The sequence below is a fragment of the Stigmatopora nigra genome, chromosome 8, assembly GCF_051989575.1.
Source record: "Stigmatopora nigra isolate UIUO_SnigA chromosome 8, RoL_Snig_1.1, whole genome shotgun sequence".
In the NCBI taxonomy this organism is placed as follows: Eukaryota; Metazoa; Chordata; class Actinopteri; order Syngnathiformes; family Syngnathidae; genus Stigmatopora; species Stigmatopora nigra.
In genome coordinates, this window is record NC_135515.1 from 7,617,423 (window position 1) to 7,631,850 (window position 14,428).

Consider the following 14,428-nt stretch of genomic DNA (forward strand, 5'->3'; position numbering starts at 1 on the left):
GAGCACATAGTCTGATAAACCTGCAACAACACTTAGAAAGTGGCTTTTTTAGTAGCTCTGACAAATGGAGTATGAAATGAAGCTTGGCTCAGGTTTGTCTCGCCTCTCAAATCAGACCATTTTGTGGGAAAGGTAAATGAAGTAGCTAACCCTACAAAATGCATCAGATTGCACATTGTTCCAATCAATATCTTGAATGTTTTTTTTATTAAATGGGAAATGTACTGTTTATGGATTATCATATGTGTGCAATTCTTTGAGGAATTTCCCCGAGTTGCTGTTTCTGACGGCCCTTTCTGAATTTGTATTGCAGAACATGGACCACATTTTTCATGAGGATGCTAACATGGAATTATAAAAAGATATCAAAAGAACCAGTAGTGAAAATTGTACAATATACAGGTTTAATAATAACTAAATGGCCTTTGATGTAAATATTATACATAAGGTTTGTTCAAGCACCTAAGCCTCATTTAACGATGACAAAAAGCGTGTATTTTGCTCATACAAAGTTCAAAATAGCCAACAAAATACTGTACATTATGTAAAAATCTTTGAAAACTAAAGAAAATCTATATAAAGTTAATGTACATTATTTAAAAAGAAAACAGGCTTGAGTTCTGGGAGTTTTAAAATATTTTGTCTTACAATGGCAATGCTGTGACAATCATTTTCACTTGTGAATTTTTTCCCTGAGATGTCTATGTACATTTTACAATTGCTTTTCCTAACACTCAATTAATTTACACAAAACTGTATTAACCTATTTCGGAACATGTACTCATCTAAAAATGTTAACTTTTATTTGAACTCTACACTTTTATTTTTCAATGTATTAACGTGGTTGATCTAGAACTTTTTTTCTAGCAAAACCCTGAAAACAACATAGCTGCCACTTAGACAAAAGCCAATTCACATGCGCTGTTGTTATGACACAATCAAACGCTCCCATTACTCTCTACCGGAAATAGAAAGTGTGAGTAATCCGCACAGGAGATCCGGTAATCTTTTAATCCCTCCACCATAATGTAGTAAAGGTCTCTCCAAGCTTATCTAAACTAATTTTCCCAGTGGAATACAATCTCACAGAACCGATGGCACAGGGAAAAAAGAGACATAGCACTCCAATAAAAAGCAGTGTGGCAATATTCCTTGCTAGAGTTTAGTTTAAGAAAAAAATGGAATAAAACACACTCCCAAGAACACAATTCGATTTGTACAAAATAAATTAAAAACAAGAATGCGTGAGTTGCGATCACCTATTGGTTGACTGAAGAAGACGAAAGGGATGGAATGCGAGGCGAGTGGATGAGCTGAAGGAACTCGGCGGTGAAGACGGCCTCGGCGCACTCCTCCATCACGTCCTGGAACTCGGCCGCCACGTCGGCCATTGCGTCCTGCAAAAGCTCATCTGCTAGGCTGCAGGGCAAAAAAGGAAATGGCACATGCAAACACACATAGTTTAAACATTAGTCATGAATAACTTTTCATCTGAAATTTAATTCCAAAAATACTTACAATATAGACTATAATAGTATAGGGGGAAAATGCATCAATAGTCGTAATAACCATTGAGAATTTTACTGTCAAATCATATCAAATTGTCAAATTAATCTCATATATGATCAATTATACCACAAAAAGTATTAAAACACCAAATATTTCTTTTAAAACAATGGTCAAAACTAACTCTAACCCCCCACCATCTTTTTAGATATTTCTGTTATTTGAAAGTCCTCAATATATCTTTGCAAGCATTACAGTAGCTTACTCTATGCTTGTATAAAACTGTAAAAATCAAAGATAATTTGAGAATTGATATGACTGCACATGTCCAAAATAACACAGCGTTCTGTTTGTTTACACAACATTGTTGTTTGAATGAGCACTGTGCTTTGGTGGATGTTTGTAAATATTCATGGAGTCAAAGAATTAGGCAAATAAATGGATGTTTTGGGAAGGGGGAGTAGCAAGCAGATGTGCCACGCTGACATTGTTGAAGTGCTTCTGCATATTAAGCATGGCACACCACAAAGTACTGTAAAGTGTCTTTCCAAATATTAGTACTCGTAAAAAGGGACCCATTGTTCTCTACAGCCCAACACAAGTGGGGCATAAAACAAGATGAGGAATCTCGGAGGTCATTTAAAAACTAGATAAGATGAGCGACAGGGCGCGAGTGGTCTTCTGCATTGCAGCAATGGAACAATTCAGTTGCCCGTGTAAATGGGAGAGTGGGAGCGGGAACCAAAGAAAAGATGAACCGTATAAATCCACCTCATTCTCTCTGGGTGTGAGAACGCCATGTCATCTTCAAGAAATATCCACGGCAGTGCAGTTGAATGTGCATCTAATTAGACAAAGAACTGCAGACATTTTTTTTGCAATGCGCAAAGAGGGAACGTGTTGAAAGGAATATGTAAATACGTGCCTGAGGTTGTCACATTGTAGGCCAAGTATCCAATTCCAATTTAATGCCTATTGTATATTCCACTTTTGGACTGCCCATTTTCCAATTGCCTGCTTTGAACTGCACAAGCATTAAAATGAAGCAGTAATTAAACTGAAAAAATTGTAAAAAATATATAATATGTTACCGTCAATGGATTCATGCAGAAGTGTTAAATGTGAATAGCATTAGATTCTGTTTAAAGTGGTCTTGAAAAGCCTTTGATATCACTTATTGGAATTTGTACAAATCCTGGTTTTAGTATTTTGAGGATGATCTAAAGTCGATGCACATGATTTGCCATCATGGGCAACGTAAAATGAGATATGGGCTTTGAGTTTGACACCTGCGGATTAACACTTTACTACTGTTGGTTAGTGGGCTGTTAAGTGCATTGCATATGGAGGTCTCTCATCCATAGTGGGTTAGCATTGTAATGACTGCTATGTAACCAAAGTTTCAATACCTGTCAGCAAAGGATCCGAAGTTTACATCACCACTGCCGTGCTCATGAGCCAAACGACTAAGGTATCCCTCGTAGTCATCCTGGTAGCATCGAATGCTCTTCAATACGCCGGCCGGTACGTTAAGAACCGTGGTCGCCGCATGACCCTCCTTTGGACCAGGGAAAATCAGTAGACCTTCTTCCCGGGATGCCTCCTCCAAAAGGCTGCTGCTCTCAGAAAGGATTCTATAGTGGGAAAACAAACAAAAAAAGGAAGATACTGATGTGTCATTGTAAGGCATAATCTGTCCAAGTTATGAAACATTAAAAAAGCATTGCATGTAATTATCATCACGACAATGATAAATATTACAGGAGTCGTTATAATATAAGACTGGGTGGGCTGGATTACAGAAGTGTGCGAGCCTCGGAAACTCATTGGGCCATTTCATTTGGACTGTACGAGCTGGGGATGACACATCAATTTACTTAGGGGCTCCGTTATCAGAGATCACTATGATGAATTTGGAAAGCGCCGATTTAGCTGGGCTCAGCTGGGCAAAGCTGAGCACTTTCTAATCCTCCCTACTTGGACAGATCGGACTGCTTCTTGTGCTCTCTGAGCTATATTTAGTGTTGCGGCAGTTCCCACACACCCGCCTTTCTAGAGTGCCACTTGCACTCCCCAAATCACTGAAATACAAAATCACTAAATATTAACTCCATATGTAGTCATTCTTACAGCCTTCATTAAAAATACAAAAAAAAACATAGTTCATTAAATTAACATTACACTGTACCTTAAAATGGAAGTTAGTTTCAGTTAGTTTTCAGGAAAATATGAAGAAAATAAATTATCAAAATAAAAAAAATGTTACATCATGGAATTTTTGTCTGGGGGAGGGTAATATAGACTAGTTATAAAATAGCAGTTTCTTGATTTTAGGACAACTGGAAAAAATGCAAATGAGGACAGAAAAAGGTATTTTGTCTGTTTGTGTATAGTGTAATAACATTGAATAATTGTATTGTTTAGGGCGAGATGTTGTTGTTTTCCAGGGATATAAAACACAACAATTTTTCATGACAGAGGGTTTAGTTCTAGAAAATAGAAGTCTCAAAGTTGACTCAAGGACACCTCAGACCCCCTAAAAAATCTTATCCAGCATTAAGACAAAGATAGCTTCAGGATAGAATAGCTCACTAAAGGCCTGCTGAGCTTTAAAGAGTGGATAAAAAGCTGTCTGCACATTTTTAAAAAATGAGGTGACAGTATCTGCTTTGCACTGACCCCCCCTCAGTTTTTGACAAAGACTTAGCATGGCATGGCAATTAATGATGCTCGAGAGTAATGGTGAGGAAGGAGAGGCCCTTAACCAGACACGAGAATGGATAAAAAAAAATACATGAAAGGTTTGGAAGATTATTGAGTGGGTCTTTCATTATTAGATCGATTTTGATTGAAGACGCAGAGGGTCAGCCGGGGAGACGGCCTGACCGGCGTCTGTGTCTGGACTCTTCAACATAGATATATAAATCTTATCTCGCACCATAAAAGATCTCACTATTGTATCAGAGGCAACATGGAGTTGCTCGTGAGAAAGGGGAGCGCACAAACCTCAGAGGAGGAATGTAGGACACAAAGTCATGCGGCTAATCTAGCAAAAATCCCAAAGGATATAATACATTTAAAGTCTCCTTGTGAATTACAATTGTCAAAAAGCCTTCCCAAAATAAAGATTCCATATTATTTGTTTTTGCTCATTGGTTTCTGGAGGTGTATTTTTGCTTTTGATAAATGCATTAAGAATCTTTGATGTAATATATTATTGTGTCTAAATTTCAACATCCATGCTTTTTTGTTGACAGAAATTAACTTTTTTTGGGGTGATTTGTGCCCTTCTATCAGTTTATCTCTACCTTCCTTAACCATCTCTATCTCCATTTCAGGTTCTTTATTGATTCCAGCACTTGGGCAGCCGCAGGCAAAGCCCAAGGCAGTTATTGTTTTTTTTTTTAGTTTGAGGAGGAAAGGTAGGCATAAAGCAATCAGCAGTGAAGGCGTGAAACCTCCTCATGGGAAAGTACTTAAGCGTGCCACTTCACCAGGAACAAAACAGTGTGCCGTAGGGGGGAAAAAAAGAAGCATTTCATCCAGTCCTGAGGCCTAATTATGGAAAATAGCAAGTGACCTGTGCTCTTTTGAACAGCTGACCTAAAGAGTTTGTTCTGCCCACTATACTGATGTTGTCATCTTGGATATAAATAATCTTGAATGACAAAGTGGATGTATTGTTGGAAGGGAAGGAGAGACATGCAGCAGAATACACAATAAACCAGAAGAAGAACCCACCCTTTTTCCACAGGTTTTTCCACGATAATATTAGTGACCGTAGGTTGCACCAGAACTGGCTTGGTAAGTCTAATTGGCTGTGGAGAACTTGGACTTGAGCTGGAAATCTGGACATGAGAGCCTGGTAAGTGCAGAGAGAGGGCAGATGTGGTGGAGGAAAGGTGAGTTGTAGGAATAAATTGGAGGAAATATTTTGTTTTGCAGCAGAAAGGCTTGTTACAAAAAATCTGCAGTGGATACCTTAAATTGTGTCTGTTCTTAATAATATCCACTTGATTTCCATTTTCCCTTTGTATGAACTTTTACATTAATTATAGCTACATTAAGCACTAAGAAGTCTCAGTGATTGAATTTGTCTCATGATAGTCGAACGTTAGGGGAAAGCTAAGCTTGCTGCAGATGGCATACTTATGCAAATTTCAATGCAAATGACCTAAAATGAAAGCTTAAAAGTCTACAGTTAAAGTAGCCATTGTTTCAAACCCACTGATGTATTGGCATGACTAAATAGCAGGAACAATGACTACATTGCAATAATCGCATTACGTGCCTACATTGCCAAGTCATAGGCAGGCTAAGACCCACCGCTTCCAAGCATACCAGAAGAGGCAAAGTGCACCGATCTTAAGCACGCATTGGAGCCCAAAGAACTAGCCAGTCTAAAATCCAGCGTCAAGTGGGCCCCAGAGTGGTCCACATGGCCCAGGGTGAGCTCGTCTTAATAGCTTCAGCTCAGTTAATGCTACATTAATATGCCAGTGCGTGATGAGATGAAGAGTACCTGCTGGTTGCTCCCATTGAAGAGCTTCTGAGTAGTTAATGGAGGCAACTCTTCTCCTCACTTCCTCCTGGTCTCTCTGCTCAAAAGACATTCGCTCAACACGTTGAACCTCCACACACACACACACACACACACAAGTAGTATGTTTCCATGGCGACCTTCACCTGTATCTCCTCCATGCGCTGCAGCATCCCCTCCAAGGTGGGAGCTTGCAAAACCCGCTGTGCTACCTGCTCCAGGAGATCTCCCGGAAGAGTTTCACTACCTCGTTCAACTCCCTCGGCCACCTGAGTGTTGTGAACCATTAAGGCATGTTGAGGGAATTGAATTTAAGTGCGTCTGACGCTTGTTTAATTGGCCAGCTGGGAATGGTCTTTGCTGTTTACCCTCTTTGCAGGCTGCTCTGACAGCTTATTCCTCAGCGACAAGCTGCTCCAAGATTCGGCAATATGCTGAAGTAAACACACAAATGAAGATGAACAGCACATGAAACACTATCAACAACAAAAAATACGAGAAAGCATAAATAACGTATTTGTCATAGCCAGACAGAAAAACTAACAAAAATCCCGACTGGCAGAGGGGGTCTGAAATGGGAGATTACATCAGAGCAAATCTAGTGAATGCTTTAAAAATGCCATGAATGTCAAACTGGGACATTAACCATGTTTTGATTTGTTTTTGGCTCTGCTGTGAATTCATGTTGTTTCCATGTAATTTATTTACATTATCTTGACTTGAAGATATTCTAATATTAGACTAACAAGAAGTTTAGCATGCTTTTTTTTTTAAAGGATCTGAACTGCCTGTTGCAACAGGCGCATGTCTTTGACCTTCAAAAAGTCATGTTTCCAAAAAAATATACGAATAGAGTTAGAATCGGAATACATTGACACATTGGTATGACAAAAGCAAGCTACCTGCATGAAACAAAGAACTTTGTATTGAGAAAATTTGAAAAAAATGCTATTTTGCAAATATGGAGAAACAATTCCCAACCTCAGCCTCATTCAGAAGCGGGCGGAGTTTCATCCGCGCCTGCTGCTCAGCTCGCTTGGCCCACTCGGTCGGCGAGATGGCCTCGGCTCTGTGCACCAAAACAGTTGATTAGTTTCATTTGTATCTGGTTGTGAAAACGTGCTTTTGCGCTCTGAGGTCACAATTAAGATAGATCTCCACATGCCAGCCCGTTACCTTTAACCATACCTCAGGCGTTCAATGCGTTGGGTCTCCTCTTGAGTCAGCTGGTTAAGGTCCTCCAATCGCCGCATGGTGGTCTTATCCAACCAAGCTGCTCTACAGGGAACATCATGTTGCAATTTGCTATTAGCGTTTGACCATAACAGCCAAAACAAAGAGACTCAGGGACACTTTGTTTTGCAAGAGCCATCACCATATTTAACTCGAGTTTTGCACCGGGCACCTAAACCACTCTAAAAAATCATAACACTGCTACCATATAAATGAACTGTTAAGAGTTGCATTAATGCCAAGCAACTCAATTAATTGATATATTAATTACAAACTCATAAATTTGACCAAGTCTAACAGTGCTTCTGCAATTTTTTACACTAATCCAATTTTTTTTAAACAAGCTATGCATAAAACATGACAGTAATAAAAAATACTTTTAAACATTCAGCAGTTATTAAAGATTGTTTTGGAGGCCCATTTGTGGTAATAATGTTTGAATTAAATGAACATATGTGGAGCAAAAAAACTGGCCAATAATGAATGTCCCACAAAAGACAAATTACCTCTTTTTAGAACGGAGAGAGCAGTTCAATTAATTTATTGTTGAGGTCGAAAAATAACTTTGATTTGTAGGTAATGCCTGTGGCTGTGAGTTAATAAAGGCTGACACGGGATTTAGACATAACTCTGAATAAAATTAAAGGACTCGTTAAATTGCACATTTGTTCTTCCTGTAGCCAACTACCTCTGTAGAAACCCGACACAAACTCGAGTAAATGTTTAATAGAGACAAATTGTTCCTGTTAAGCGTGAGAGAAGACCAAACTTATTGATGTTACCTTAATGCTTCAGTCTGGACTTGTTGATTCTTTTCTGAAGTCAAATGGGCTTCTTCACTAAAGCCTACGGATGGTTTTTGGGGGCTCAAGGATGATGATGGCTTGCTAGGCGACGAGAGGCACCTGGGCTCCGAGCCCGCCTTATGATGAGGGCTGTGGAGACCATAGAGTGCATTATTGGCATTTTGACATAAAATGGAGACTTGTCCAACCATGACAGACAATGATAGCAGCTCATGACAGTAGTAATGGCCAAAAATAACACTCAAATAGTTGGACTGAAACCGGATGTGTTATACATCCACTTAGATAGAGCTGTGCTAAATGAATTTAATGCCACAATTAATAATGCAACTCCACAAATGTGGCCAAGTCCATAAATCGATTACAGCACGGCCGATTTGTAACGCCCATCTGTTAAGTATATATCTTTAAATTGAATGGCCATAAAATAAATCCACTAACCAAATCTAATTCCAAAATCATCCCTGCAAATTGTTAACAGTATTGGTTATTAATTTTACTACTTAGGCATTTAGTACATTTAATTAAGCCATAATACTATTAAGATATACTTGTGGGTTCCATTTTCCGCTCAAAATAACAACCATATGCATTTTTTTTGCTTTTGCTATCACTCCTATTTGCAAGTATTAATTATGTCTTCGAGTACCAAAAAAAGTATCCAGTGTACATACACGAAAGGACACAGAGACAATGCCTGTCAAAATACTTCAAGAATCCCTGGCGTGTGTGTAACTATTTAACTAACAATAAAAATAATCCATAATCATGCCGTATGTAGGGGGTTGGATTAAAATGCTGACCGTGGTGGAGAGAGTGAGTGCAATGACGCCGGTATCCACGGCACCGAAGGCTCCCTGTGAGGAGGCTGATTGACTCGAAGTCGAGAGGACACAGTGGGCTCCTTGAAGTGTGCATCCTGCTTTCCAAGATTACCATAACAAGACATTTCATTCGTTGCGTGTCAGCGAGGAATAATTGCAGCATTTACAATCCAAGCAAATACCTTCACTTTTGGAGATTGCTGCTCCTTTTTGTCAGGGGATTTTCTCTTGAGCTGTTGTGGCGACCTCTGCAGGCTGGTCGACCTGTCCAATTCCCGTCGCTTAAGTGATGCCATTCTCCGTGCTGCAATTCCAACAATTATTAGAGTGAATGACTGACATTTTATTCAACATATTCAATGTAATCACTAATTTTTGATTTACTAATTGTGTGCACACATTGATGGAGTCCTCACCGTGGTAACTTTTTGGCTGATTGGTGGCTTTGGAGATTCCACGAGCTGCACCGCTTCCTTTCGGTGCTCTGGCGGGGGGCAACAAACTGGGATAAGTGGGCTGTTTCCTTTGCGGAGGACGAGCACGTTCTTGCAAGCCTTGCTGAATCTCGTGTTTGCTGATGGCGCAGTCCAAAACCTAAAGGAAGAAAAACAATTAGGAACACCCACCAGAGATAACATCATTTCCGTTATTCATGTTTCTACTTCACCTCGAGTTTACGCAAGATGTCAACTGCCATCTGGGGCATGGGAGAGCCCGGATCCACTTGTATTCTAGCTGAGCAAAGAGTGATCTGACAAAGGAGTCGACTAAGGCTTCCACAATGTGACGGGAGCTTGCTGTGATATTGCTCGGAGAGCTGGCGGGTAATGGCTTGCAAGGCTTTCAGTGTGCTACGATGGACACCTGCCAGACGCTGTATGGCTGTGAACTGTGGGAATAGGAAGGAAAGTCAATCGCAAAGTTATTTGGAATCTGATTTTTTATACACTGTGTCCTCTGTTTACACAACTATTAAATGTGCAATTTGTAATCTGACCTTTTTAGCATCCCATATGTCCTGATTGTGCAGCTTCTCTATGTACTGTTGAATTTCTTTAATCTTAAAATAATTACATAAGAGTAATATTAAGTGCCAAATAAGAGTAATTCAAATTTCTGAATGGTCAGACTCAAGTACCCGTTGTTGAAGTGCGTAGATGCTTCGCGCCGAGCGCTTACACTCCCTCTGCCAACGCAGCTCCAGTTTCTTGCGCTCGCTAGGTTCCAGTTCTTCTTCCTCGTCGTGCTCATATTTAGCCCGCAATGTGTCTCTGTCTGACAGTTTTTCCACTTGCCTGATATAGTTTTCCAGCCCGGCATCCAGCTTGTGCAGCTCCTGGTTTAACACATCTTGTTGGCCCACAGTTATAGATGGATCCTGCACACAAGATAACTTAGGAAACAACCGGAGCATTTTTGGATGAGTTACCTTTAAATAGTAATTAGGTACCTGTTGAAAATCTTTATCCGGAGGCTTTTGGAGCTCATTTTGCAGATTTCTATTTAATATATCCTGTCTGTTGTCTGGGACATCCGTTGGCCTGTGAATTCTATTTGGAGAGGGGCGAGGAATGTGCATCCTAGATGCCACGGGTGGTTTCTTAGTTGGGTCCTGTGGTTGTTTGTTCCCGAGTCGCTTTACTTCTGGAATAAGGCTCTGTAAAGGAAAATTGGTGCCTTTTGTCAGTCAAATGGAATACATTTCATAAGATAGTAATTCTGATCAAATGGTGATGTTGAATACCTTTTTAAGACTTTCCAGCTCGTTCTGAAGCTTGCAGACCTCCCGCTTTAAAAGATTGTGCTGGTCCACACTTGCCGCTGGTCGCGATGAGGCTGGCGGACGAACACTTTGCTTGGAAGGAACGAGACGCTGCTTGGATGCTGGTTCTTTTGATTTGGGTCTCGTCATTTTCTCCTTCACACTCAATTTGGTTGTTACCTTTGATGAAAAAGAGGAAAAATGACAGCATTGATGACCAACATGTTTTACAGTAAAATGCGCAAAAGGCCAAAAAGGGAAAAGGGTTAGCAATTAAATAATTTGAATATTGCATTAGGGATATTATTGCCTATATTTACGTGCTCAAAAGAAATAGGATAAAAAGAGTTACGTCTGCAAAAGATTTATTAATATTTTTATTTTTTTAAAGCATTATATTATTCACTGTTTATCCAAATTGCTTACCTGAGGCGGTGCCACATTGCTAACATCTAACGTGGAATGGTCTTCCGGGGAGTCCGCCTTGCACATTGCGAGGAAACGGAGACGCTGGACATCCCTCTTGGCTAGATCTACGGCAGCTTGGAGCTTCTCCTCAGAAAGGATGGTGAAATTGATGGAGCTTTTTACGCTCTCTGTATCCTTCTGTTGTTCGTTCGGCGGCAAGGGAAGTAGTTTCTCGATAACGATGGCAGCCGGAGGACCAACAGCCGTCGCACGGTTTCCAATGCTGGCCGGCACGGCTTCATTGAACAACAGCTTTGTTAAAAGAAACATATTAATATGTGAAAATAATTTATCATTCATAGTTATGTGCCTCCCCCGACCCTAGTGAGGATAAAGCGGTTCAGAAAATGAGATGAGATGAGTTGTGTGCCTGGCAGTGCCAAAATATCAATTTTGAATTTAAACAGCCAAGTATATATTTAGTTTCTGCATAAAAAAAGAGGACTGATGCAATTTGAGACAGATCATTTTCCAAAATTAGCAAAGATGAATATATTTACATGTAAACTGAGATGATGAGATCATGCTTTTTTTAAGTAGAGTCTGATATGTTTATTGCAGAGTTGTATGTCAATACATTTTTCTAATAAGGAAACACGTGAAGATATCATGGGATGTTTACCTTATTTGGGGACGTCTCAGTTGTTGAACAGTCACCGATCTGGGGCTTTCGGTTTGGAGACAAAACAACCCATTCCATACCATCGGTTTGTTGTCCGATGGAAATCATGGCAACACTTATATTTGACAACTATTCTCCCATAATAACAATAGGGTTGCCGCGTTGTATCCAAATACCCTCAAACTAGGATCGCCGTTGATTAAAGGATAACGTCCGGAAAATGACTAAATCATACGTATATACATCTCTTCGGATCCCACATATGTGTGTATAGATTATCGATAAGTTTAAAGTTTTCTAAACTACTCGATGAATTTAGACTGTCGCCGCCATGACAACAACAAATCGCTGTTTGAGTAGTAGGAAATACGGAAAGCGAAATGGTACTAAAATAAGATCTATATTTCTATTTAAAACGTTAATTAAATAAACTTTTCCTTTTTTGCTTCTCAAGCAAAATCGTATGTGTAATAACAAAAAAAATGTCTTATATTTATTACATTGGGTAAAGATGCGCTCATGGGAACATCACTACAGCGCAAGTTGTAGAAACTAGATGCCTAATAAGATCCTATATATGATATCTAGATTTCAAAGTATCGTTTTTGTCTTCCTTCTTAGGCAACGTGACTTTAGTCAGGAGCTCACATCTGTTTTTCACTTTTCCTGCCCGTTGCAACTCCACCGAATCAAACTATGACACAGTACGAGTCCTTGAACGTGCACGGCTACAATGAATTCATCAAAGCTGTGACAGACAGGCCCGGCAAAATTATTTTTGCTTATTTCTGTGGTGATAAAGATGAGCACAACAAGAGCTGGTGTCCAGATTGTGTCAGAGGTATGTCCATCCTTTTTTTGGGATGAGGGTAGAGGCTATTATATTGGGGAAACCCTTACTCCATTTTTGTATGCATTGTGTTTTTACTTTATTTTATTTTCCTAATGATTATTTTTCTTATTTTGTTTGCAGCGGAGCCCGTTTTAAAGGGAGCAATGGATGCCCTTCCACAGGACTCGGTCTTCATCTACTGTCAAGTTGGTGATAGGAACTAGTCAGTATATATAATTATAAATGATATACTGTATTTCCCTTCATGCCTTGAATTGTATGAAACTAGTGTAATTTAGTTCTATTAGCTAAAATAGCTCGATATAAATATTTTCAATTTCCACAGATCTTTGTTCATGAAATGTTTTGATCTATTTATTTATTTTAAAGTGTTAATTCTATGTTCCTCTTTTTCCGAGTCGTTGTCCTAAAAATAAAAGACAGCTTGAAGGCAAGAACATTTTGCAACAGTGAAAAAGAGGATTGTCTTCAAATTGGATTATGAAATATTACTAGTCACGAGTCTTTAAAACTTCAAAAGCAGATGCAATCATTTCAAGCAAGTAAAACCCCAATTCTGCCCAATCCGAGCTATTCAAGTGATACAGCGAAATATCTTCTATTTTTTGTATTGCCATCCTCCCAAAAAGTGGAAATGTCCCTTTTCTCTACATTGTTCAGAGCTATTTATAAGAACTGTTTGCATATTTTGATCATTTCATTTATTGTCTGTGCCTTAAAGCTGGAAGAACCCAAGCAACGAGTTCAAGACTGAGCTGAAGCTGACTGGGGTGCCCACCCTCCTGCGATACGGCACTGTAAGAAAACAGGGGCGCACACATCAGCAAGAGCTTAAACTCCAGTCATAATTTCATATATCTTCTTGTAATATTTCAGCCTCAGAAGCTGGTGCAGGACCAATGCGTCAAAGAAGATATGTTGAGGATGATGTTCAGTGAAGCTGACGACTGAAACAGACGATATGTCCCTTCAACCTCAATGGTTTAAATCAAGAAACTCAATAATGCACTTCTTTATTACAACTAATGAACTCTTTCTTTCAGTTATCAAAAGGATGCGCTTAGTGATGCTGTAATTGATTTTTAAAATAAAAGCATATGTGATTATGTTTGTGGTAGCATTTATAACAATTGCTTTAATTACAAATAACATGGGACTTGATGAAAGCTAAATGACTGTAATCAGGACTATTACAAATGTATTTGTGATACTAAATAAATCAACATTTTACATTAATGTCCGGATATTGTGAATTGAGGAAACAACAAATATATTTATGGTGATATTTCAAATATATAAATAAATGTGTTAACATATTGAAGATTTTCTATGGTACTATCCATGTTTTAAAACATTTTCACCAAATTGTAGGATTCTCTTTTGAACACTAGATGGCAAGCTGTCATTTATTTATCAGCCATATTCCGATTCAAGAGTTGAAAAGCTATATATATTTTATAGGTTATATATTCTTTTTATTGCTTTTGGAGGTTAAGGTTTAGGGACGTTAATTATGTGGCAAAGCAACGGTAATGTATGTAATGGAGCGCCATAATGCTAAATGTTGAGTGAACTTTTAATGCTTTTATTTTGGACAGGAAGTCGTTGGACAGCCGCATCTGAGTGATATAGTTGTCGATTTTTACATACTACAAATATCCTTTCAGAAATGACCTTTTTCATTGAATCTATGAAGTTGAATGAAGAATGTATAAGGTGGAAATGATAGTAGAAAATCCGTAATTTAAAAGTTTTATACATTATAAGGTATAAATATCATTATACAAAGAATAGAGGCAGGTGTTGTGACCTGG

At 39.0% G+C, this 14,428-nt stretch overlaps 2 protein-coding genes across 4 annotated transcripts; one reads left to right on the plus strand and one right to left on the minus strand.

Annotated features, from left to right (window-relative positions):
* Nucleotides 1–381: 381 nt before the first annotated feature.
* On the minus strand, nt 382–12,104 carry kiaa0753 (KIAA0753 ortholog). 3 transcript variants are annotated; one of them, XM_077723332.1, is made up of 19 exons: nt 11,762–12,104; nt 11,098–11,375; nt 10,654–10,851; nt 10,360–10,566; nt 10,048–10,287; nt 9,907–9,969; nt 9,577–9,798; nt 9,326–9,503; nt 9,092–9,213; nt 8,889–9,007; nt 8,062–8,214; nt 7,235–7,324; nt 7,028–7,115; nt 6,415–6,480; nt 6,193–6,315; nt 6,029–6,104; nt 5,248–5,368; nt 2,916–3,140; nt 382–1,419 (listed from the first exon to the last, which is right to left on the minus strand). In XM_077723332.1, exons 2-19 carry the CDS (start codon nt 11,161–11,163, stop codon nt 1,260–1,262), a joined length of 2,517 nt encoding a protein of 838 aa, XP_077579458.1. In that variant the 5' UTR covers nt 11,164–11,375; nt 11,762–12,104; the 3' UTR covers nt 382–1,259. The 3 variants fall into 3 exon arrangements, with proteins under 3 accessions (XP_077579458.1, XP_077579457.1, XP_077579456.1); XM_077723331.1 differs by having other exon boundaries at nt 8,889–9,004; nt 11,098–11,391; XM_077723330.1 differs by having other exon boundaries at nt 11,098–11,391.
* A 234-nt stretch (nt 12,105–12,338) lies between these two features.
* txndc17 (thioredoxin domain containing 17) lies at nt 12,339–13,935 on the plus strand. Its single transcript, XM_077722717.1, has 4 exons — nt 12,339–12,602; nt 12,735–12,816; nt 13,336–13,411; nt 13,491–13,935. Exons 1-4 carry the CDS (start codon nt 12,458–12,460, stop codon nt 13,563–13,565), a joined length of 378 nt encoding a protein of 125 aa, XP_077578843.1. The 5' UTR covers nt 12,339–12,457; the 3' UTR covers nt 13,566–13,935.
* The last annotated feature ends 493 nt before the right edge of the window (nt 13,936–14,428 follow it).

What these genes read in the sequence shown, in the direction of transcription:
- txndc17 (XM_077722717.1), top strand. Translation starts at nt 12,458, where the DNA reads ATGACACAGTACGAGTCCTTGAACGTGCACGGCTACAATGAATTCATC. An exon ending in CAAGTTGGTGATAGGAACTA is followed by an intron (nt 12,817 to 13,335) that starts GTCAGTATATAT and finishes TGTGCCTTAAAG; the next exon opens with CTGGAAGAACCCAAGCAACG. An exon ending in CCCTCCTGCGATACGGCACT is followed by an intron (nt 13,412 to 13,490) that starts GTAAGAAAACAG and finishes GTAATATTTCAG; the next exon opens with CCTCAGAAGCTGGTGCAGGA.
- kiaa0753 (XM_077723330.1), bottom strand. Translation starts at nt 11,869, where the DNA reads ATGATTTCCATCGGACAACAAACCGATGGTATGGAATGGGTTGTTTTG. An exon ending in ACATATGGGATGCTAAAAAG is followed by an intron (nt 9,799 to 9,906) that starts GTCAGATTACAA and finishes CTATTCCCACAG; the next exon opens with TTCACAGCCATACAGCGTCT. An exon ending in TCAGCCAAAAAGTTACCACG is followed by an intron (nt 9,214 to 9,325) that starts GTGAGGACTCCA and finishes TTGGAATTGCAG; the next exon opens with CACGGAGAATGGCATCACTT.